At 49.9% G+C, this 24,987-nt stretch overlaps 1 protein-coding gene across 1 annotated transcript in view; it reads right to left on the reverse strand.

The window, feature by feature from the left end:
* LOC119964121 overlaps positions 1-24,987 on the reverse strand; it is a 153,886-nt gene that overhangs the window by 52,674 nt on the left and 76,225 nt on the right. The window contains exon 3 of the mRNA XM_038793426.1: positions 1,375-1,489. Within this exon, the coding sequence (XP_038649354.1) occupies positions 1,375-1,489 (115 nt within the window). The remainder of the gene's footprint in view (positions 1-1,374; positions 1,490-24,987) is intronic.

Below are 24,987 nucleotides of genomic sequence, written 5' to 3' on the forward strand. Positions count from 1 at the left end.
AGTTTCCATTCTGCAGGAAGGTTTAGTGCGTCTTTATTGTTGGTCATAACACCGGAGTCCAACTTGTCTAACCCAAACACAAACACCCTCCTGGAAACCAGCTGTGTTGATGATACCTTCGCAGATTCAGATGCTCGATGGCTTGAGCACTTGGTCAGTGCAAGCAGTCAGTGTCACCATCTCAGGGCACCCCAAAGAGTTCCCCAGCCAATCAAGTGCATTATAAGCGTAGCTGTTATGAGGTAGGGAACATGGCAGCCAGTTTGCACACAGCAAGCTCCCACTAACAGCAGTGAAATAAATGACCAGGCTGTCCATGTTGAGGTGTTGGCTGAGGGAATTTGTGACATTCACCCTAGGCGGCAATGGGTCTTTAGCTTATCATCTCATCTGAAAGACAACACTTCCAACAAAGCAGCACGCCCTCAGTATCAGCCTCAACATGGTGCTCTGGCATGGGGGTGAACTCCAAACCTTCTGATTCTCAGGTTAGTGTGCGATCACTCAGCAATGGATGGCAATTGGAATCCCTGACAAGCTCTCCTTATAATTGGACCATTGGTTCAGCAGAGATCAGGGGCTGGATTCTCCGAGCCACCGCTGGGTCGGAGAATCGCCAGGGGGGCGGCGTGAATCCCGCCCCCGCCGGCTACCGAATTCTCCAGCGCCGGGGATTTGGCGGGGGCGGGAATCGTGCCGTGCCGGTCGGCGGTCACTGCCCCCCCGGCGATTCTCCGGCCCGCGATGGGCCGAGTGGCCGCCCGTTTTAGGTGGGTCCCGCCGGCATAAATTACAACAGGTACTTACCGGTGGGACCTGGCTCCACGGGCGGCCTCTGAGGTCCTCGGGGTGGGGCGCAGGGGGTTCTGGCCCTGGAAGGCGCCCCCACGATGGCCTGGCCCGCGATCGGGGCCCACCGATCCGCGGGCAGGCCTGTGCCGTGGGGCACTCTATTCCTCCATGTCGGCTGCTGTGGACCTCCGCGATGGCCGACGAAGAGATGAACCCCCCCTGCGCATGCGCTGGGATGATGCCAGCACACGCTGGCACTCCCGCACCTGCGCCAACTTGCACCAACCAGCGGAGGCCCTTCGGCGCCAGTTGGCGTGGCGCCAAGCCCCTTCTGCGTCGGCCAGCACAAACCACTCCAGCGCCAGCCTAGCCCCTGATTCCGCACCTTTGGGGCGGCCCGATCCCGGGTTGGTGGACGCCACTCCTTCGCGCCGGAGTTGCCCGCCCCGCCGATTACAGCAGAATCCCACCCCATGTGACAAACTCCGGCGAACATGAACTGGAACACGCATGTGGGCACACACACATGCAGGCGCACACACACACATAATAAAGGAAGGGTATGAACTGATGCTGGAGTACCTTTCTGTCTCTCTCTCTCCTGAAGAAGGAAGATGCTGGACACAATATGAATCCTGTGTCTCTGGTTCTGAATTCCCAGCTGCCTCAGGTCAGTTTCTGTCAAATGCAGCAAGTCCTGGGAAAAAAACATAAAGATAGGATGACAAGTCAAAAGGACGAATAGTAAATCTGATTATGAACAATGTACGAGATAGAATAGATTGTGCTAGGTATACCGTATAGATCAGGCAGTGAACAGAATTTCTTGTATAGATCAGATAATGATTGATATTTTATATTTAGAACAGTACATCACAGAACAGGCCCTTCGGCCCTCGATGTTGTGCTGAGCTTTGTCCAAAACCATGATCAAGCTATCCCACTCCCTGTCATTCTGGTTTGCTCCATTGTCAAGCTAAGCAGGAAGGAGGCAATTTTGGATTTAGTTATTGTGTAATGAGATGGGATTCATTAATGATCTTGTAGTAGAGGATCCTTACTGCAAGAGACATTCTCCCCATGTCTGCATGGGCCTTGTCCCCACAACCCAAAGATGTGCAGGTTATGTGGATTGGCCACGCTCAATTTCCCGTAAATTTGAAAAATAATAACTGGGTACTCTGGGTAAAAATGCAATATATATATAAATGTCCTGCATACATCGCGTTAATTTGGTGCTACTGGAAGATAAACAGGCCAAGACAGGAAGTAAAGAATATCAAGTTGGAATCCATTCTCAGGCAAATAGTCTAGCACAGGGGTGGGCAAACTTTTCCGTGCAAGGGCCACATTCAGAAATTCACAATTTTAAAGGGCCACATAGTATATTAATTAATAGTCCCGGTTGTAACCAATTAGCGTGCGGCATATACCTCAGCGCTTCCCCCGGCGGCATCCTGCCTTTAGCCCTCTTTTTCTCTACTTTTCAAAAAATGGCGCTTCACCCGGTTATGATTCTGGGCGCCTCATATCGAACATAGAACAGTACAGCACAGAACAGGCCCTTCGGCCCTCTATGTTGTGTCGAGCAATGATCACCCTACTCAAGTCAACGTATCCACCCTATACCAGTAACCCAACAGCCCCCCCCCATTAACCTTATAAAAAATAAAAAATAAATTAAAAATAAAAAAATAAATTTTTTTATGACTTGATCTTGGTGGGCCGCATAAAGTCCTTTGGCGGGCCGCATGCGGCCCGCGGGCCGTAGTTTGCCCACCCCTGATCTAGCAGGTATCCCATGGCAACAGGTAACTGAGGAAAAGGAATCACAGCCATGGTCAAAATCACTAACAAACCCCTGAGGTCGGTCTTTTAGGCTACTCAAAACAAGCCTTAGACTCCAAGTTATTTTAATGGGAGCTCTGATAACTGTTAAAGGGATTTTTTGTCCCAGAAATTGTGCAGCCCTGAATGGTGCAGGCCTCAAGTCTGCACTGCCCGGGTTTTCTGGCCACCAGTGAACACGTAGGTTAAATATTCTGGGCGGGATTCTCCGTTCCAGCGGCTAAGTGCCGGCTCAAAAGGAGAATCTGGGGGAGGTCCACGTCAAGTAAATCGGCGCGAAACCCTCACCGAATCTGGTATCGGTGAGGGGCTAACACTGGCACCGCGTGAAATGCCCGTGGATGGCGTTGAGAATGGCCGGAGAATGGCCGAGACCCAGGCCGTGGATGTGCACGGCTGACGGCCTGCACCAGTCACGCTGTACAACATGGCGACACCCAGCCCCCCCCCCCAGCCCTGACAGAACCCCCTCCCCCCCCACCGTCAGCAGCATGGATCTCGGCCGAGTGTGGCAGCGCTGGACGCAGTCTGCAGCCGGCTCAGACCACACGTGTCCCGTGCCGGCGGGAACTCGGCCTATCGGGGGCGGAGCCAACGGCAATGCGACTGTGTGCGTCACGCGTCACGATGACGCCGGTTTGGAGGGGACGGAGAATCGTAAACAGGCATCGAATCAGCGCCGGCCCCGATTCCAGCGTCGGAATCGATTATCCGTCCGATCGCCGAATACGATTTCGCTGTCGTGCGACGGAGAATCCCACCCTCTAACTTTTAAAATGTGGTGCAGGACAGCGCTTCTGACAGCTGCTGCCAGCTGCAAATGGCCGTCCTCTCCTTCCCATCATAACAGCCCCTTTCCCCATCCCCCCAAAACACTGGAGGGCCACATCCCAAACTAAATGTTGGGGAAAAGTAAGATGCCGTGGACAGGTGGCAGGCACCGACAGATCACCTGGAATAATCAGACCAGGCCCTGTGGTCCAATTTTGGGCACCGATATTTGGATGCGCTCTACTAGCCCAGTGCTTGGTCTGGGCTCAAACACAGGCCCCAAACCCATTCTTAAAATGACCTGGAATGTTGAACGCCATAATCACTGCATTATTTAACATAAAATCTACAGCACATTAATCCGAAGCGTCGGCCATTGTGAGAACCATTTCTGGGCGGTAAACCATATTTTCAATCATTTCCTTTTGCAGACGAATCAGATATTTGACTGAACCGAGTTTTACATTCATATTTGCAATGTGCTTTGATGTTAACTCCTTCGGTTTTCTTTTCTCAGCAACAAAAACCCCTATTGAAATTCATCTCCGATATATGTGTTTCCTGAAGCTAGCCTAATTTGTGATTGCTTTTAGGAGAACACAGAACATAGAACAGTACAACACAGAACAGGCCCTTCGGCCCTCGATGTTGTGCCGAGCAATGATCACCCCACTCAAACCCACGTATCCACCCTATACCCGTAACCCAACAACCCCCCACCTTAACCTTACTTTTTTTTTAGGACACTACGGGCAATTTAGCATGGCCAATCCACCTAAGTGCATTGACATGTTAAGGTTGCGCAGCAAGATGGTGTTGACACGAGGGACACTGAGGTTGTAAGGTGTAAAGCCAGGTGTTTTCTCCTGGAGCTCAGGGTGTGGGGCAATCCTTGCCGATCAGAGCATTACCCCAGAGTCAATTTGATTTAGGTCGTTGGTCAAACGTGCTTTGTGTCTTCGGAGAACGTGACGGTGGCACCAGACCCTGATCAGCCCTTCATGCTTGGGGAAATCTGCTGGCTTCCTGCTTTTTTGCTTCACTTTGAATTCATCGTAAATGGGTGGTGAACAAAGGCAGCTTTTAACCTGACACTTTTATCCTTGTTGCTTTGTTAAGGCGAGTGGTAGTGGGGAAAATTGCTTCACCACCATAGCTGTGGCTGCATCCTCGTCGGCCCTTTGTCTTCCTTATCTAGTTGTAAATGTTATGACTGTTTACACAGGCCCCCTTGTATGATTTGGGGGAAAGTTTCTATTGCTCTGCGCCCTTGTGCTGTGACAATGCCGTCTCCGCAGGTGCTTTTCTGTGATCTGTGCGAGCCTTTGTGCGGCAGGGGACTGAAGGCTGTTAAAGGTGAGCGGTCAGCTGCTGGCCTCTGCACCTGAATCCAACAAGGCAGCTAATGAAGGGATCCGTAAACAGGCACACACACTGAATAGCCCCTCATTCTCCAGGCGTAAACACTTCTACTGATCAAAAGGCATTATCAGAGCCATCAATTTTCCTTCTGAGATTTCTTGCTGCAATGTTTTAATAATGCATTCAGACCACCAACACTGTTTCTTGGGCAGATGTTCTGACATCACAGCATTGAACAGAAGTGGAAAGCAACAGGAGAAGAATATAATTTGTTACCGTTGAACTAAAAAAAAACCTTGTCCCAAACATTCAGGCAGCAAAAGAACAGGCCTCATCATCGTTCAGTGTATTTGTAACGTACTATCCTGCAGGGCCTGTTCCTTAGCACCTAGACCTCCTAAAGGTCACTAAGTAATTTGCTGTTGGCATCAACTGATCTCCTGCGACGTCACTCACCGATGATCTTGGTTTAACGCACCAAGCTGACATTTAACTACTCGAAGTGTTTAATCGGCCTGTCCCTTTAAGGCGCCCGCTCGTGTGCGTCCCATGCGTAAATTATCCAAATGGACACATCCTTATTTTTACTAAATTTTAAGTACCCAGTTATTTTTTTCCAATTAAGGGGCAATTTAGCGTGGCCAATCCACCTACCCTGCACATCTTTTTGGGTTGTGGGGGTGAGACTCACGCAGACACTGGGAGAATGTGCAAACTCCACACGGACAGTGACCCGGGGCTGGGATCGAACCTGGGACCTCGGCACAGTGAGGCAGGAGTGTTAACCACTGCGCCACCGTGCCGCCGTAAATGGACACATCCAGAGGTCAATTACTTGTGTTCATTGGCAGCAGACCTGGGCTACGGCGTGGGTGGGCGGGCGGGATCATAGAATTCTAGAGAATCAAAGACGCTATTTGCCCCATAGAGTCTGCACCGGCCCTTGGAAAGAGCACCCTGCCCACGCCCACACCTCCACCCTATCCCCATAACTCAGTAACCCCACCCCACCTTTTTGGACACTAAGGACAATTTAGCATGGCCAATCCACCTAACCTGCACATCTTTGGACTGTGGGAGGAAACCGGAGCACCCGGGGAAACCCACACAGACACGGGGAGAAGGTGCAGACAGACAGTGACCCGGGAATCGAACCTGGGTCCCTGGAGCAGTGAAGCAACTATGCTAACCACTGTGCTACCGTGCTGGGGGAAGAGGCCAAGTTTTCTCAAGGGCAGGGAGATAAGAATACAAGTGACTGGCTTAATTTTATTTATTTTTTAAATTTAGAGTACCCAATTCATTTTTTCCACTTAAGGGGCAATTTAGCGTGGCCAATCCACCTACTCTGCACATCTTTGGGTTGTGGGGGCGAAACCCACGCAAACATGGAGAGAATGTGCAAACTCCACACGGATAGTGACCCAGAGCCGGGATCGAACCTGGGACCTCGGCGCCGTGAGGCAGCACTTGACATCTGAAGAGATGGGAGCCAGTCAAGACTGCAAGCACAGTGGAAGGGCAGGGAGGGAGGTTTTTAAAAATTATTTTAAGAGCTGTGGGCATCACTGGCTAGACCAGCAATCATTGCCCACCCCTAATTGCCCTCCAGGCGGTGGTGGTGAGCCGTCTTCTTGAATCGCTGCGGTCCATGTGGTGTAGGTATACCCCTTGTGCTGTTAGGGAGTAAATTCCAGGATTTTGCCCCAGGCACAGTGAAGGAACGGCGATATATTTCCAAGTCAGGGTGGTGAGTGACTTGGAGGGGAACCTCCAGGTGGTGGGGTTCCCAGGTATCTGCTGCCCTTGTAGCTGGTGGAAGGTGCTGTCAAAGATGTCTTGAACATGGTACAGGCTGTCCATCTGTGGTGGTGGAAGTGAATGTTTAACTTGGTGGATGGAGTGCCAATCAGGCGAGCTGCTTTGTCCCAGATAGTATAGAGCTTCTCGAATGGCTTCTTGATGCTAAGGTGAAGGAATTACAAAAGTATGGAGCGAGGCAGGCTCACTTTGCTGGACGAAGATTAGAGGCGGCCACAGAGATAGCGATAGAGACGGCCACAGAGGTAGTGATACAGGCGGCCACAGAGGTAGTGATACAGGCGGCCACAGAGGTAGTGATAGAGGCGGCCACAGAGGTAGCGATAGAGACGGCCACAGAGGTAGTGATACAGGCGGCCACAGAGGTAGTGATACAGGCGGCCACAGAGGTAGTGATACAGGCGGCCACAGAGGTAGTGATAGAGACGGCCACAGAGGTAGTGATACAGGCGGCCACAGAGGTAGTGATACAGGCGGCCACAGAGGTAGTGATACAGGCGGCCACAGAGGTAGCGATAGAGACGGCCACAGAGGTAGTGATACAGGCGGCCACAGAGGTAGCGATAGAGACGGCCACAGAGGTAGTGATAGAGACGGCCACAGAGGTAGTGATAGAGGCGGCCACAGAGGTAGCGATAGAGGCGGCCACAGAGGTAGCGATAGAGACGGCCACAGAGGTAGTGATAGAGACGGCCACAGAGATAACGATAGAGACGGCCACAGAGATAGCGATAGAGACGGCCACAGAGGTAGTGATAGAGACGGCCACAGAGATAGCGATAGAGACGGCCACAGAGGTAGTGATAGAGACAGCCACAGAGGTAGTGATACAGGCGGCCACAGAGGTAGTGATAGAGGCGGCCACAGAGGTAGTGATAGAGACGGCCACAGAGGTAGCGATAGAGGCGGCCACAGAGGTAGTGATAGAGGCGGCCACAGAGATAGCGATAGAGACGGCCACAGAGATAGCGATAGAGACGGCCACAGAGGTAGTGATACAGGCGGCCACAGAGGTAGCGATAGAGGCGGCCACAGAGGTAGCGATAGAGGCGGCCACAGAGGTAGCGATAGAGGCGGCCACAGAGGTAGCGATAGAGGCGGCCACAGAGGTAGCGATAGAGACGGCCACAGAGGTAGTGATAGAGACGGCCACAGAGATAGCGATAGAGACGGCCACAGAGGTAGTGATAGAGGCGGCCACAGAGGTAGCGATAGAGGCGGCCACAGAGGTAGCGATAGAGACGGCCACAGAGGTAGTGATAGAGGCGGCCACAGAGGTAGCGATAGAGGCGGCCACAGAGGTAGCGATAGAGACGGCCACAGAGGTAGTGATAGAGGCGGCCACAGAGGTAGCGATAGAGGCGGCCACAGAGGTAGCGATAGAGACGGCCACAGAGATAGCGATAGAGACGGCCACAGAGGTAGTGATACAGGCGGCCACAGAGGTAGTGATACAGGCGGCCACAGAGGTAGCGATAGAGACGGCCACAGAGGTAGTGATAGAGACGGCCACAGAGGTAGCGATACAGGCGGCCACAGAGGTAGCGATAGAGGCGGCCACAGAGGTAGCGATAGAGACGGCCACAGAGATAGCGAGTGACGGGGTAGAACAATAGAATAGAATGATAGAATTCCTACAGTGCAGAAGGAGGCCATTTGGCCCATCGAGGCGGCACTGACCCTCTGAAAGAACACCCTACCCTACCCTTTTCCCAAAACCCCACCTAACCTGTACATCTTAGGGCTGTGGGAGGGAACAGGAAATGGAAATGGAAATCGCTTATTGTCACGAGTAGGCTTCAAATGAAGTTACTGTGAAAAGCCCCTAGTCGCCACATTCGGGCGCCTGTTCAGGGAGGCTGTTACAGGAATCGAACCATGCTGCTGGCCAGCTTGGTCTGCTTTCAAAGCCAGCAATTTAGCTGTGTGCTAAACAGGAACTGAGCACCCGGAGGAAACCTACGCACACACGGGGAGAAAGTGCAAACTCCACACAGACAGCCACCTGAGGTTGGAATTGAACCCAGGTCCTTGGCACTGTGAGGCAGCAGTGCTAACTACTGTGCCCCCATGCTACCCCGGCAGGTAGGCTTGTTAAAAAGCCCGCCCCAGTTCTCCGGGACCTTGCCCTGGCTATTTTGCTAATTATTAGGCCCTCTAGCCTTCACTCCTCACACCACCTCTCACCCGCAATCACTCCCCAGTCCCCATCCATGCCAATCCATGCCCCCATTGGCTCCTCAAACCCTCCATGCCAACCTACACCCCTTAACCAACTCCAATGGCCGCTCATGCCCTTGCATACCAACCCAGTCATCCTCACAACCCCTTAGAGCAACTGTGTCAATGGCAATTCATGGTCCTTGTCGACCATCCTTTTCCCTTACAGCCTCCAGGCCAACTAATGCCCTTTGAAAGCACACCCTACCTAGGCCCACTGCCCCACCTTATCCCCATGACCGCACCTAATCTTTGGAAACTATGGGGCAATTTAGCATGGCCAATCCACCTAACCTGCACATCTTGGTCTGTGGGAGGAAACCGGAGCACCCGGAAGAAACCCACGTACATGGGGAGAACGTTCAAGCTCAACATAGTCACCCAAGGCCGGAATTGAACCCGTGAACCTGGCGCTGTGAGGCAGCAGTGTTAACCACCGTGTCGCCCATAGCCCCATATGTTATTCTAGGAAGAAGTTGGACAGATACTGGACAATGAGGAAAGTAGAGGGCTACGGACAATAGCAAAGGCTTGGCACTGAGCACAAGTGTCCTCTCAAAGAGCCAGCGCAAGCAGAACAAGACAAATGGCCTCCTCCCATGTTCTATGGGCATTTGGGTCAACAACAACATAGCAACAAGGTGCTTCACAGGGGCTGTTCTTAGCTGCCGAGTGACAGAAAGTAATATTAGAACAGGCAACCAACGATTTGGTCAGAGGTAGGTTTTAAGTAGCATCTTCAAAGAGAACAGAGAGGTGGAGAGTTTTAGGGAGGGAGTTCCAGGGCTTTGGGCCAAGGTTGCTGAAGGAATGGGCACTAAGGAAGGAGTGAAGCAGACAGAGGATGAGCAAGAAGCTAGAACTGGAGGCAGGAGGGTTGTCAGGAGGTTGAAGGGCTGGTGGAGGGTACAGATGTATGGAGGGGCATGCGGCAACGCCAGTCACTGGCAACAATGGATAAAAGTGGCTATTAACCCATAAAGGCCTAATTTGGGGAATCAAGAGGGGAATACATCTGACTGACTTTACATCATTTAAAAGATTTACCTCAGAACCTGTACACGTTTACATTATTACGCGTGTGGTCGATGCAGAGCAGAGGTCTGTTTGCTTGAACTATAATGGCTGTTTAAAAGAAAAGCAACAACCGGCACCGAAGGCGTAACCTTTGGCAGAACCTTCATTGAGATGGTTCAGCTGGAAGCTGCTGACTCTGTCCGTTAGGTTGACCTGAAATCATCAATCCCAGATGTCAAGTAATAGATGGGGGCAGCTGTCACAAACACCGGTGCTGATGTGCGTGAATCATCAATCGTTGTCAGAGAGGGTTACCACACTCTCCACACGCCTGTCTGCATGCGGGCTTGCTGCAACAGGCACATTCAATTAACATCAAAACTCAAAAGTGCTCCCGGCTTCTTTCATTTCAAATCAAAAAAAGCCATGAAGTTGCAAAACCCACTGCAGAATATTCAAACCAGAAAGCTTATTCTGATAGGAACGTGTTGGGCAAGGGTATTAAGGTTGTGAGGCAATGGTGTAAAGGGTCTGAAGCCAAGGCAGATACATGGATTAAGATACAGATAGGTCATGATCTAAATAAATGGTGGAACAGACTTTATTATAATCTTTATTGTCACAAGTAGACATGAAATGAAATGAAAATCGCTTATTGTCACGAGTAGGCTTCAATGAAGTTACTGTGAAAAGCCCCTAGTCGCCACATTCCGGCGCCTGTCCGGGGAGGCTGGTACGGGAATCGAACCGTGCTGCTGGCCTGCTTGGTCTGCTTTAAAAGCCAGCGATTTAGCTCAGTGAGCTAAACCAGCCCCTCATTAAGACCGCAATGAAGTTACTGTGAAAATCCCCTAGTCACCACACTCAGTTGCCTGTTCGGCACCGGGGCGGCGCGGTGGTCAGTGAGTAGCACTGTTGCTTCACAGCTCCAGGGACCCAGGTTCAATTCCCGGCTTGGATCCCTGTCTGTGCGAAGTCTGCACGTTCTCCCCGTGTCCGCGTGGGTTTCCTCCGGGTACTCCGGTTTCCTCCCACAGTCCAAAGAATCTCTCGATCCTTCAATGGAAGATACAAAGCTGGCAAGGCTCCAATGAATATGATGGAAACATGCTGTTAACTCTGCAACATTACCCAGCCCCAAGACACAGTACCACAAGAAGTAGACTCATCAGACAGACCAAGCACAAATGAAGTAAATAAATTACATCCTCTCAGTGGAAAAACAATTTTGTTTATCTTTCATTGAATGTTTTTAAGCTGAAGTACACGTGTGCAGAAGTCAGATGTAAATGGGATCAGACTTGCTGATCCTTGTTGCTTTTTGAACAGTCCGCTGACACTCTGAGTTGAATTTGAGGTGACTGGCCGCCTGCCGCCCGTGCCAAAATCAGGAGGTGACTCTGCCTTGGTGTACAGCAGGACCCAGGGCAGTTTTTTAACGGTGGCCAATTAATAATAATATAATAATAGCTTATTGTCACAAGTAGGCTTCAATGAAGTTACTGTGAAAAGGCCTTAGTCGCCACATTCCGGCGCCTGTTTGGGGAGGCCGGTACAGGAAGTGAAGCTGCGCTGCTGCCTTGTTCTGCATTACAAGCCAGCTGTTTAGCCCACTGTGCTAAACTAGCCTCTAGGCTCCAAAGGATGGCAGCCCGCCCCAAATGTTGCCGGTCCGATCAGAGTGAGAGAGTCAGCACTGCCATTGCTAATGGTGGCCATTGCTGAGGCTGCAACAGTAGAGAGAGAGCCAGCCAGCCTTAAAAAGGGGTAAGTGGGGTTGGGAGGCCCCAAGCATCAGAGTTTGGGTGGTGGTGAGCTCACTATTCCACCAGGAGATCCCCTCAGTCATCCATGGAGTGCCCGTAAAGGAGAGCCCCTCTCCCTGCAACCCACTGGAATGGCCTCAATTGGCCACCCAGTGGCTGACCTGCCAACGTTCCCGTCGCCGTGCTGCCCCACGGCGCTGAGGACCTGGGTTCGATCCTGGCCCCGGGTCACTGTCCGTGTGGAGTTTGCACATTCTCCCCGTGTCTGCATGGGTCTCACCCTCAGAGCCCAGAAAGATGTGCTCGTAAATAATTGGCCACTCTAAATTGCCCCTTAATTGGAAAAAAAAAAGAATTGGCTACTCTGAATTATTTTTAAAAATTTCCTGTCGCTGGCCAAATGGCATGGTGCCAGGGAGACATCAGGCACCCCCCAAAAACATTTTAGTAATTTGGCCAACTTTCTCACCTCCCTGTCCATCGCCAAAGGGTCGAGTAAATTCTGGCCTCAGTGATAATATCAAGAGGGTCAGTCGAGGAAGGTCAAAGGGCGATCACACCTTTGGCAAGAACCCCCCCCCCCCCCGCCCCCCCCCCCCCCCCCCCCCCCCCCCACAAGATGATAAAGAGAAAAGTATAAGTAAAAAAAACACTAAAAGGCTGTCTTACTGTGAAAATAACGCTGACTTTTGCGAGCACAAAGTTGAGTAATTAAATCTTTCAATTCAAGAGTGTTTACTTCCAATTGCAGCTCGTTAACAGCACCCCATTAACAATACACCCCACTGAATCTCTATATAAATTCACAGTATTTGTTTAACTTGAGTGATTGTGATGACATTCTTTTGATCTTCTATTCAGAGGTGCTTTGGCTGGAAATGGATGTGTACATATAGTTCAGCACACCTGCAATCAAGCCTTTTCCTTTTGTAAGGCAGATCTGACTGATGAACAGCGCATGAGAGGAAGCGACTTACATTCACACAGCAACTTGCAAGGGACTTCTGGTGGCGGTCATGGAGTGAGTGGTTGCACATAAGGCTCTTACTTGCGGACTTGTTTTTTGGCCCTTTTTGCCCGTTTTGTGGGGTTGGTGCAGGTGGAAAAGTGGTGAAGCAGAAAGACGAAGATTTTTCCTCCGATGAAAGATGTCGAAGAGTTACCAGATGAGGAGTGTATTGAATAAGGGGCATTCTTCGAACTCCAAGGACACGCATGGTACAGGAAGGGTAAAGATGGTGGAGGGTCCTGAGGCGTCGTAGTGGTCTACGGACAAGTTGGTGGTGTTCCTGTCAGCCAAATTTAAAAAGCAAAGGCAGGCAGCCACTGAAGACATGTCGAGAGTGGCAGAACCAATTTAGGCAGTCCTGGAGAATACTAGCTGGAGTCGCCGAATGTGATGATCCAGAGGGTGGAGGAGATGATTGCTGACCTCAAAATCGGATTTCCTCCTCGGAGGCAGAGATGTTGATGATGTCGGAGGGGCAAAATAATTCATGACCGCTCCAGGCTGCAAAATTTGAGGATTGCAGTATTGCCCGACAGCATTGAGGGTGTGAGAACCATGGACTATGTGGCAAAGATGCTCGAGCAGTTGGTGGGGGAGGGGGTCTTTGACCGCCCTCCTGAAGTGGGCCAATAGCCGCTGAGATAGAAGCCAAGAACTAGGGTGTCACCACAGACTCCATCGATACCTGGACAAGGAAAAGATCCTGAGATGGGCAAAGGAAATGTGTGATTGAAGCTGGGAACGCCATACTGTCTGAATCTGCCAGGACTTGAAGGTGGACAAATCTCCAGGAACTGATAATCTTCTTCTAAGAGTACTTAAGGAAGTGTCCCTAGATATAATAGATCCATTGGTGTTCATTTTCCAAAATTCTTTGGACTCTGGAATGGTTCCGACAGATTGGAGTGTAGAGAATGTAACCCCGCTGTTCAAAAAGGGAGGTAGAGAGAAAACAGGGAACTATAGACCAGTGACCCTAATGTCGGCAGTACGGAAGCTGCTGGAGTCCATTATCAAGGATTTCATAGCACAGCATTTGGAAAGCAGTGGTGTAATCAGACAAAGGCAGCATGGATTTACAAAATGAAAATTATGCTTGACAAATCTATTCAAATTCTTTGAAGATATAACTGGTAGAGTTGACCAGGGAGAGCCGGTGGATGTAGTTTATTTAGACTTTCAGAAGGCTTTCAACAAGATCTCACATAGCAGACTAATATATAAAGTAAAAGTGCATGGGATTATGGATATTGCCTTGAGATAGACAGAAAGTTGGTTAGCTGACAGGAAGCAAAGATTTGGAATAAATGGGTCTTTTCTGATTGGCAGGCAGTGATTAGTGGGGTACCAGGGATCTGTGCTAGGACCTCAACTGTTCACATTATATCTTAATGATTTGGATGAGGAACTAAAGCATGATAGCGCAGTGGTTAGCACTGTTGCTCCACAGCGCCAGGGACCCAGGTTCGATTCCTGGCTTCGGTCACTGTCTGAGCGGAGTCTGTACGTTCTCCCCGTGGCTGTGTGGGTTTCCTCCGGGTGCTCTGGTTTCCTCCTAGCAGTCCCGAAAGTTGTGCTTGTTAGGTAAATTGGACATTTTGAATTCTCCCTCTGTGTACCCAAACAGGCGCCAGAGTGTGGCGACTGGGGGGTTTTCACAGTAACTTCATTGCAGTGTTAATGTAAGCCTACTTGTGACAGTAAAGATTATTATTATGTATGACCTCCAAATTTGCAGATGATACAAAGTTGGGTGGGAGAGTGAGCTGTGAGGAGGATGCAGAGTGAGGATTTCCGCTTTGATAGCTAAAATAGGAAGGCAGATTATTATTTGAATGGGTGTAAATTGAAAGAGGTGGTACTCAGTGAGACCTTGGTGTCCTCGAGCATCAGTTACTGAAAGTAAGTGCAGCCGGCAGTAAAGAAGGCAAATGGAATGTTGGTCTTCATAGTGAGAGGATTTGAATGGGGGAATAGGGATGTTTTTCTGCAATTGTATAGGGCATTGGTGAGGCCACACCTGGAGTATTGTGTGCCGTTTTGGTGTTGCTTCCTGCGGAAGGATGATCTTGCTATGGAGGGAGTGCAATGAAGGTTTACTTTTTAAAAATAAATTTAGAGTAACCAATTATTTTTTCCAATTAAGGGGCAATTTAGCATGGCCAATCCACCTATCCTACACATCTTTTGGGTTGTGGGGGAGAAACCCACGCAGACACGGGGAGAATGTGCAAACTCCACACGGACAGTGACCCAGAGCGGGATTCGAACCCGGGTCCTCAGCGCCGTAGGCAGCAATGCTAACCACTGTGCCACCGTGCAATGGTGTCCTTATCTGAGGAAGGATGTTCTTGCTATTTGAGGAGCTGAGCACAGCCCTGCCCTAGCCAGGTCCAAGGTGGCAAAGCAGCCCACGTATTGTCAGAGGTGTGCAATGGTTGGAAGCACTGGTGATTTCTCCTCACAAGGGGAGAATTGATGCTGCCAATTCGACAGTCAGTCACTATTTTTTTAAAATTTAGAGTACCCAATTCATTTTTTCCAATTAAGGGGCAGTTTAGCGCGGCCAATCCACCTAACCTGCACATATTTGGGTTGTGGAGGCGAAACCCACACAAACATGGGGAGAATGTACAAACTCCACACGGACAGTGACCCAGAGCCGGGATTGAACCTGGGAACTCGGTGCCATGAGGCAGCCACTGTGCCACCGTGCTGCCCCGACACTATTGACAGAGTTATCTCCAATTGAACCGTCCTATTAGAAGCATGACGTATACAGCTTAACACTCTTCATTAAGCTATTTCTACTGCTTCACTTTTACTCAATATAAACGCTGATTCAACTAAACGCCAACCAATCTACAGATTAATAATTGACCCCAAAATGTATCTGTGAATCATAAAATCACCACAGTGCAGAAGGAGGCCATTCGGGCCATTGGGTCTGCACCAACCCTCTGAAAGAGCAACCTACCTAGGCCCAATTCTCATTCTATTGCCGCAACCCATTAACCCCATCTAACTGTTGACACTAAGGGGCAATTTCGCACGGCCAATCCATCTAACCTGCAGATCTTTGGGCTGTAGGAGGAAACCGGAGCACCCGGAGGAAACCCAGGCAGACATGGGGAGAAAGTGCAAACTCCACACAGACAGTCACCCGAGGTTGGAACCCATGTCCCTGGTACTGTGAGACATCAGTGCCAACCACTGTGCCACTGTGCTGCCATTTAATAATTCAGGAAGGAAGTATGTTAAGAGAGATTGTAATGTAGTGCTTTGTACAGTCTGCACAGTTTATGTTGATCTGAATGAAGCCCTTCCTTGGTCGATCCGAAGTTTGAAGACATTTTCCAATGCAGTAGTATCTTTAGAAATTCAAACTAATGAATTTTTGAATTAAGGAGCGTGATTTAACGGCCTCGCTGTGCCCGACTTGGTGACACGACGAGGCCGATGAATCTCACAAGAGGCATCTCACACTCAAAGCCGGGTTCGCCAGGCCATTAGACACCCTCGGGTAGTCAGGAACTGGGCAGGTTGGCACACTGGCACGCCCCCGCAACCTGAGAACCTTGGCACTGCCAGCATGGCATCTTGGCATTGCCACCCAAACACCCTAACAATGTCACCCTGGCATTTCCAGGATGGCAAGGGCATTGGCAGGGTGGCAGTGACAAGGTACCCTGGTGCCCGGTTGCCCGTGCCAGCAATCGGGCCCAGGGGTAACTAGCCCTTAGTGGCGGGGGGGCCTCAAGGGTCCCATACGTTGGATGCACTGGAGAGGTCCGGAGGTTGCAGTGGGGTGGCTGAGGGGGTCGAAAGATCAGGGTAACATTTAAGAATTGCCCCTGATCTGCAAACTGGAAATGATGTAAGCGCAGCCTTGACAGGGCGTTACCCGCTGATGCAAAAAAAACGGCAAAGTGCCTACAGCGGCGAGGAACACCCAACTGAACGCGCCTGAAACGGAATTCTGTCACGTTAAATTGGGCCAGAGATGTTAGAGAGTAAGTTTGTTGGTGCGCTTGTGGAAAATATCCTGCCTCGTCTCCGTTCCTGAGTCTTGAGTGTTGACACCGGATCAGGATTCATGGACTTCCACGACAGCAAAACTGGCGCCGCACCTGGATCGATTCAGCGACTGTGGAGGGGCTAGCACCGGCGCCACGTGGAACACAATCGATTCCAATAAAAAACGGTGCCGGATTCGCCGGGTCCGTGATTGGCACTCCGGAGGCTGACAAGCTTCAGCCCCACATACGACCTCCTGGCCACACCCGCTACTCACCCCCCCTCTCCCCCAGCCCTGACAGAAGCATCCCGGCCAGCGGCACGACTGTCAGCAAACTACGGTGATGTTGGATGCTGTCCTTACCCCGTCTCTCTCCCTCATCAGGCACAGCACGTGTATCACGATTTTTAAAAGACAAATGAACCTCGCCATTGGGAATTCACTCCAGTGGAGAAAATCGCAGAGGCCCCGGAGAATACCGGTTTGGGCCTGCTAATGATATGCCAACGACGTTTACGTTTCGTACATTCTGGACGCATTGACGCCGCTGTTGACGGAAAATTGTGAGTTTCGCGAAACCGGCGCCCGCCACGGTTTTAGTATCAAAACCGATTCTCCGCCCAATCGCGTTTCCCTATTCTGCCGTCAGCTGACGGAGAATCCCGCCCATACTCTTCCTGCCCTCTCACTATTGATTAATGGGATCTTGTGCAAGAGCGGATTTTAAATGAGCCTGTCGTTTGTTGGCAGCTGAGCATTCAGAAACCTGTGCCTCTGGCAGGTGCGCTAATCTTGTTAAAACATTGGCTCAACACTATCTGTCAACACGTAGCAGTTTATCGTTCAGACAAGATCATTGTTTAAATTCTATTGCAGGTAATAGGAACATGCCAGATGTGTACCATGTTTTCATCAATGGAGCGGCTGGATATATAAAGACCAATTAGTTCGCCTCGTGGAGTACAAGCAGACCAAGGCAGGCCAAGATGGCCCGGCTCATCTTGAATGACTGTCACAATTTAATTTGTGGTGCAACATCATCCATTCTCCGCCTGACCTGGGTTCGATTCCGACCTCAAGTCACTGTCTGTGCGGAGTCCGCACGTTCTCCCTGTGTCTGCGTGGGTTTCCTCCGGGTGCTCCAGTTTCTCCCGCAGCCCGGTTTAACAATCTTTCCAGCCTTGTAGCAGAATGTTCAAAATCTGTGTACAAGATACAGCCTCATCTGTTTCTCTTGGTGAATAAACTAAATAATATTCTTTTATCCTTTATACTATATGTAATGGGGGAGAATTTACCAGGGTGGGGGAAAGACTGATTGGAGAAATGGCATAGACAAGCGTCGTATTTCTATACATAAGTGAAGACTTTGTAAGGCAGTTTCCATTATTCATCTTTGCCAAGATTACTGCTGCACCATTTTATCCATCAATAAGAACAAAATCTGGCATCATTGATGATCAGACAACCTCCATTATCCATCCAGAAGTTTCACTGGAACATAGGGTTGTTAGACATTACAATCCATGGTCCATCTATTTCATCACCCTGGTGGTGATATAACACATGTGGTGATGAAGCTGGACCTGTTTCTGCCTGGGGTGGAGATAATTGGGGCTGTTTAGCACACTGGGCTAAATCGCTGGCTTTGAAAGCAGACCAAGGCAGGCCAGTAGCAGTTTATCGTTCAGACAAGATCATTGTTTAAATTCTATTGCAGGTAATAGGAACATGCCAGATGTTCGATTTCGAGTTCCGTATCAGCCTCCCTGAACAGGTGCCGGAATGTGGCGACTAGGGGCTTTTCACAGTAACTTCATTTGAAGCCTACTTGTGACAATAAGTGATTTTCATTTCATTTCATCTTGTACAAGGGGTAATTTATTAGCTTGGATAGAAGACTGGTTAAAGTCGGGATAAATGGGTCTTTTTCTGGGTGGCAAGATGTAACTAGTGAGGTGCCACAGGGCTCGGTCCTCAGGCCCCAACTATTTACAATCTATATTAACGACTTGGATGCAGGGATAAAAAGGTACGTTTGTAGACGACTCTAAACTAGGTGGGATAGTAAGCTGCGATGCGGAAATAAGACATTTAGAAATGGAGATAGATAGGTTGGGTGAGTGGGTCAAAATCTGGCAGATGGAGTTTAATGTGGAAGGCAACTTATTATGTAAATGGAGAGAAACTGGAGAGAGTGATTTGATGCAGAAGGATCTTCGTCAGTGTCCTCGTGCATGAATCGCAGAAAAGTAGCATGCAGGTACAACAGGTAATAAGGAAGACAAATGGAATTTTGGCCTTTATAGCTAAAGGAATAGAATGTAAAAGTAGAGAAGTGTTGCTGCAACTGTACAAGGCATTGGTAAGACCACACCTGGAGTATTGGGTACAGTTTGGTCCCCTAATTTGAAGAAGGATGTAGTTGCTTTAGGGGCAGTTCAGAGGAGGTTCACGGGATTGATTCCAGAGATGAGGGGTTAAGAAGAGAGATTAAGCAGTTTAGGCCTAAACTCTCTCACGTTTAGACGAATGAGAGGAGATTTAATTGAGATATAACCGATGATAAAAGGTGTTGACAAAGTAGACGTAGAGAGGATGCTTCCTCGTGTTTCTCTCAAAGGGTTGTGAATCAGTGGACTTCACTACCCCCGAGTGCGGAGGTGCGGGACATTGAGTAAATTTGAGGAGATGATGAATGGCGGAGCAGCTCGAGGGGCCGAATTGCTGAATTGCTCCTTGTTCTTACGTAAAAGGTGGGTACTGCATGGGCATTGCTAGGACCAGAGTGACCTCCTGGACTAGCCGCAGTCGCCAATGGGGCTGAAGAAGAATTTCCCCTCCCCAAATTAGCCAATGTTTTATCTCATGTTGCCCATGTCCTGGAAGCTCATGTGGCTTTCTCTTGAGGTGCGGGAGTCTATACCTTGTGGTGCACAAGATTTCGCAATTGTCTGGGACATGGTGGATGGAAACCAAGGTACTTTCCTGCCTGTCATCATTTGCATGTTCTTCAGTGATTAAGCGGGTGGGAATTTCCGGCCTTTCCTGCGGGCGGGGTCTTCTGATCCTGCCGAAGGTGACCCCGCGCACAAACCCCCCCCCCACCTGCTTCCACCAACGGAAAACACACCTTGGAGGGGCTGCAAAGTCCCTCCCTCTGGTTAGTCAATAAATCCCCATCAATTAGTGTACAACAAACTCAAAGGTGGCAGGAGGAAAATCCATGGTGGAGCGCTTTAGTCACCTGTTCCTGCCAAGCATGCTACACTCACCCGGTGACGTGGTTCAAATTACTGCATCCCAAAATACTAGTTTCTGAAAGAAATCTATCTAATACGTATCAATATTCCCCGGAGGGCTTTCTCCTTGAAATCATGGGCGGAATCTTAGCATATTTTTCCACTGTGTCAGGCTCTGGCTGAAAACCGGCATGTATCTCTCTAGCTGCTCAGACCAGGGCCGGGATTCTCCCCTACCCGGCAGGGTGGAGGGTCCCGGCGTGTCGGAGTGGCGTGAACCACTCCGGCATCAGGCCGCCCCAAAGCTGCGGAAGTCTCCGCACCTTTAGGGGCCAAGCCCTCACATTGAGGGGCTAGGCCCACGCCGGAGTGGTTCCCACTCCTCCGACTGGCATGAACGGCCGGGGCCGAAAGGACTTCGCCGGCCGGCGTAAGTCCGCGCATGCGCCAGAGTGTCAGTGGCTGCTGACGTCATCCTGGCGCATGTGCAGGGGAGGGGGTCTCTTCCACCTCCACCATGGTGAAGAGCATGGCGAAGGCGGAAGAAAAAGAGTGTCCCCACGGCACAGGACCGCCCGCCGATCGGTGGGCCCCGATCGCAGGCCAAGCCACCGTGGGGGCACCCCCGGGGTCAGATCGCTCCGCGCGCCCCCCTCCCCAGGACCCCGGCGCCCTCCCGTGCCGCCAATTCCGCCGGTCAGGTAGGTGTTTTGATTCCTGCCGGCGGGAGAGGCTTGACAGCGGCGGGACTTCGGCCCATCGCGGGCCGGAGAATCACCGCGGGGGGCCTGCTGACCACTGCGGCACGATTCCCGCCCCCGCCGAATGTCTGGTAGCGGAGAATTCGGGACACGGCAGGGGCGGGATTGACACCGGCCCCGGGCGTTTCTCCGACCCAGCGGGGGGGTCATAGAATTCCGCCCCAGGTTTCATTCTAGATCTCCAGCCTCTCCGAGTAAAAAAAACGAGTGGGTTTGGTTTGATCCATAGTCTGGCGGGATGGGGCCCAATAGAGCCAGCACGGCCAGCTCCATGGGGATCAGCGTGGATCAGAACTGAAGATCAACCCCCCCCCCCCCTCACTACAATCATCGAGCTCTCCCTTCTCCTAATTCTCTCTGGATTTTCCATCCACATCGGCAATCCCGTGCACGGCTAACGTCAGCTGAAAATCACCCCCAACATTTCCGAAGATTGCACTGTATTGGGCTGATTTGTCTGTTCAGGTATTTTCTTACTTGAGGTTTATACTGACGTGCTGTTCTGTGCAACAAGTCACATCGTAAAGATACCCATCTCTTTTTTTGGACATAAGGCAGCAAGTGAACATCCCTACACTGTAATCCTCCTGGTGAGAAGCAGCCTCTAAATTACAAGGTCACCCAGTTTGGTGTTAACACACCAGCCCCCTCTTTCTAAAAGCAGCATTTCCGACTTTCACACAAGCTCGAGTTTGAACCTCATAAAACTACATTTACAGATCTTTTCAAGATCACTGTGGCAGGTTTTACACCCACTTACGGTGAAGATAAAATGCAATTTGACCTTTAAAATCAGACTTGAAAGTTAGACTGTGGATTTATAAACACTAGAATATCAATCAGGTCAGATTCTGACAGCAATTAAAAACTCAAAGGATCAGTGGAGTTCCCCGGCCACCCATCCAGAATAAAGAGAGCTTAGAAAGTACAACTTGTGCGTTGTTCAACACCTGGTTTATTGTCGAAGCACATTCTACCCAGACTCTTGGTGGAGTTTGAAATCCAAAAGAAAGCCTGCCCTCAGTTGAACATAGAGTGCAAAAGGAGGCCATTCAGCCCATCGAGTCTGCACTGACCCTCACTTCCACCCTATCCCCGTAACCCAATAACCCCTTCTAACCTATTTTAGTCACTAAGGGAAATTTATCACGGCCAATCCACCTAACCTGCACGTCTTTGGACTGTGGGAGGAAACCGGAGCACCCGGAGGAAACCCACGCAGACACAGCGAGAACGTGCAGACTCCGCACAGACAGTGACCCAGCCGGGAATCGAACCTGGGACCCTGGCGCTGTGAAGACACAGTGCTAATCACTTGTGCTACCGTGCTTTCCCCACACTGAAGGCCCAGCGAGTTTACTCAGCAATACAGAACAGGAAATTGCTGGGTTTAAATCCAGGGCTGTGCCGAGTCTGCAAATATCTGTGGGGTAACAGTTGGCACCATTGCTTTTGGATCACTGAGTGTGTGGGGGGAGGGGCGGTGGGGGGAGTAATGGTCACTATCGAATGAAAAATGAAATGAAAATCGCTTATTGTCACAAGTAGGCTTCAAATGAAGTTACTGTGAAAAGCCCCTAGTCGCCACATTCCGCCGCCTGTTCGGGGAGGCTGGTACGGGCCAGCTGTCAATGAGGTTCTATGAACATCAGGTTCTATGAACATCAGGCTGATGGATGATGGATGAACAGCTTGCTGGCAACTGCTGACAAGCTCAAATGACGCTTTCAGCAATGTACTGCAAGGATTTCAGCGTTTCCCGCATGGAATATCAATGAGTAGTCCATGGCTTTGGAAGTGCGTGTGTGTGTGTGTGTGTGTGTGTGTGGGGAGGGGGGGGGGGGGGGGGGGGGGGGGGGGGGGTTAAGCTAAGAAAAACTGAGCAAGAAAATTAAAAGAAAGTGAAAGTCCCTTTTAAATAGTGCATGGAGCGCAAGGTCAGTGATGGTGAATCATACTTTCCTGTTATGTAGATAACAGCCTTCAATCAAGGTACATTTATCTAAGTGGTTGTAACATAATTTAACATAAAAGGTTGACCGACAATTTTTATGTCGTTGATATATATTATTACTTTTAATAAGTGAACTCTTATCACACAACTGTCAACGCAATCTGCTGAATCATGGCCAAATGGAAACTGCTTATCCAGCATTCCAGGAGCTGGGAAATCATCAAAACCGTTCTATGTCAGCGTGGTGACTGAAGGATGAAATTTCTAGCTCACTTCGTTCACAGAATCACAGGATAGTTACAACACAGGAGGCAGCGGTTGTCCTGTTGTGTCTGAGTCGGCTCAGCAAACAAGCACTGTATCCAGTGCCATTCTCCCTGTGACCTTGCACATTCTTCCTTTTCAAATAATAATCCAATTCCCTTTCCAATGCCTCCACTGAAGTTGCCTTTACCAAACTATCAGGCAGCGTATTCCAGAAATACACTACTCGCTATATAAAAAAAGTTCTCACGTTACATAGCAGGTTACTATGTAAAGTTAAAACGCAAGGGATTACAGATAATGCCTTGAGATGGGTAGAAAGCTGGTTAGCAGACAGGAAGCAAAAAAATCGGAATAAATGGGTCTTTTTCCGATTGACGGGCAGTGACTAGTGGGGTACCGCAGGGATCTGTGCTCGGACCCCAACTGTTCACATTATATATTACTGATTTGGACGAGAGAACTAAATTTATTATCTCCAGATTTGCAGATGATACAAAGTTGGGTGGGAGGGTGAGCTGTGAGGAGGATGCAGAGATACTTCAGCGGGATTTGGACAGGCTGAGTGAGTGGACACATGCATGGCAGATGCAGTATAATGTGGATAAATGTGAGGTTTTTCGCTTTGGTAGCAAAAATAGGAAGGCAGTTTATTATTTGAATGGGTGTAAATTGAGAGAAGTTGATACTGAGTGAGGCCTTGGTTTCTTCATACATCAGTGGCTGAAAGTCAGCACGCAGGTACAGCAGGCAGTAAAAAAGGCAAATAGTATCTTGGCCTTCATTGCGCGAGGATTTGCCTATAGGAATAGGGATGTTTTACTACAATTGTTTGTTTTTTTAAAGGGCAATTTAGCATGGTCAATCCACCTACCCTGCACATCTTTGAGTTGTGGGGGTGAGACCCACACAGACATGGGGAGAATGTGCAAACTTCACACGGATAGTGGGCCTGGTCTGGATTCCTACCTGGGTCCTGAGCGCTGTGAGGCAGCAGTGCTAACTGATGCAACCATCAATTCACTCGGAGACTCGAGTCGAAGTAAACAGTGGTTTTAATCAGCTTACAACTTTGCCTGCCTGCGACTGGTACATTACTGAAGGCGGTCCCGCAGGTCTGCTGCTCTTATACTTCCTCTAAAGGGCGGAGCCATGGGCGGAGCCTGTACATGCTCCACATCTCCCCCTGTGGGTGAAGCCACACAGTGGCTCATAGATGGAGCCCACAGGGTTAATAACATGGTATAATGTAATACAGTATACTGGTGAATTAACAGTACTTATACATTCACCACACTAACTACTGTGTCACCGTGTTTTACTACAATTGTATAGGGCAATGGTGAGGCCACACCTGGAGTATTATGTGTAGTTTTGGTGTCCTTATCTGAGGAAGGATGTTCTTGCTATGGAGGGAGTGCAGTGAAGGTTTACCAGGCTGATTCCTGGGATGGCGGGACTGTCATATGAGGAGAGGGTAGCACGGTAGCATAGTGGTTATCACAATTGCTTCACAGCTCCAGGGTCTCAGGTTCAATTCCCGGCTTGGGTCACTGTCTGTGCGGAGTCTGCACGGTCTCCCCGTGTGTGCGTAGGTTTCCTCCGGGTGCTCCGATTTCCTCCCACAGTCCAAAGATGTGCAGGTTAGGTGGATTGGCCGTGATAAATTGCCCTTGGTGTCCAAAATTGCCCTTAGTATTGGTAGGGTTGCTGTGTTATAGGGATAGGGTGGAGGTATGGGCTTGGGTAGGGTGCTCTTCCCAAGAACCGGTGCAGACTCGATGGGCCGAATGGCCTCCTTCTGCACCGTAAATTCTATGATTCTATGACTAAATCGGTTAGGATTATATTCAATGGAGTTTAGAGGAGTGCGAGGGGATCTCATAGAAACTTATAAACTTCTAACAGGATTAGACAGGGTAGATTCAAAAAGAATGCTCCCGATGGTGGGGGGGGGGGGGGGGGGGGGGGGGGTTGTCCAGAACTAGGGGTCATAGTTTGAAGATAAGGGGTAAATCTTTAAAGACTGAGGTGAGGAGCAATTATTCACCCAGAGAGTGGTGAATCTGTGGGATTCGCTACCACAGAAAGTAGTTGAGGCCAAAACATTGTGTAATTTCAGGAAGGAATTAGATACAGCTC

Source organism: Scyliorhinus canicula, chromosome 4 (assembly GCF_902713615.1).
Source record: "Scyliorhinus canicula chromosome 4, sScyCan1.1, whole genome shotgun sequence".
Lineage (NCBI taxonomy): Eukaryota > Metazoa > Chordata > Chondrichthyes > Carcharhiniformes > Scyliorhinidae > Scyliorhinus > Scyliorhinus canicula.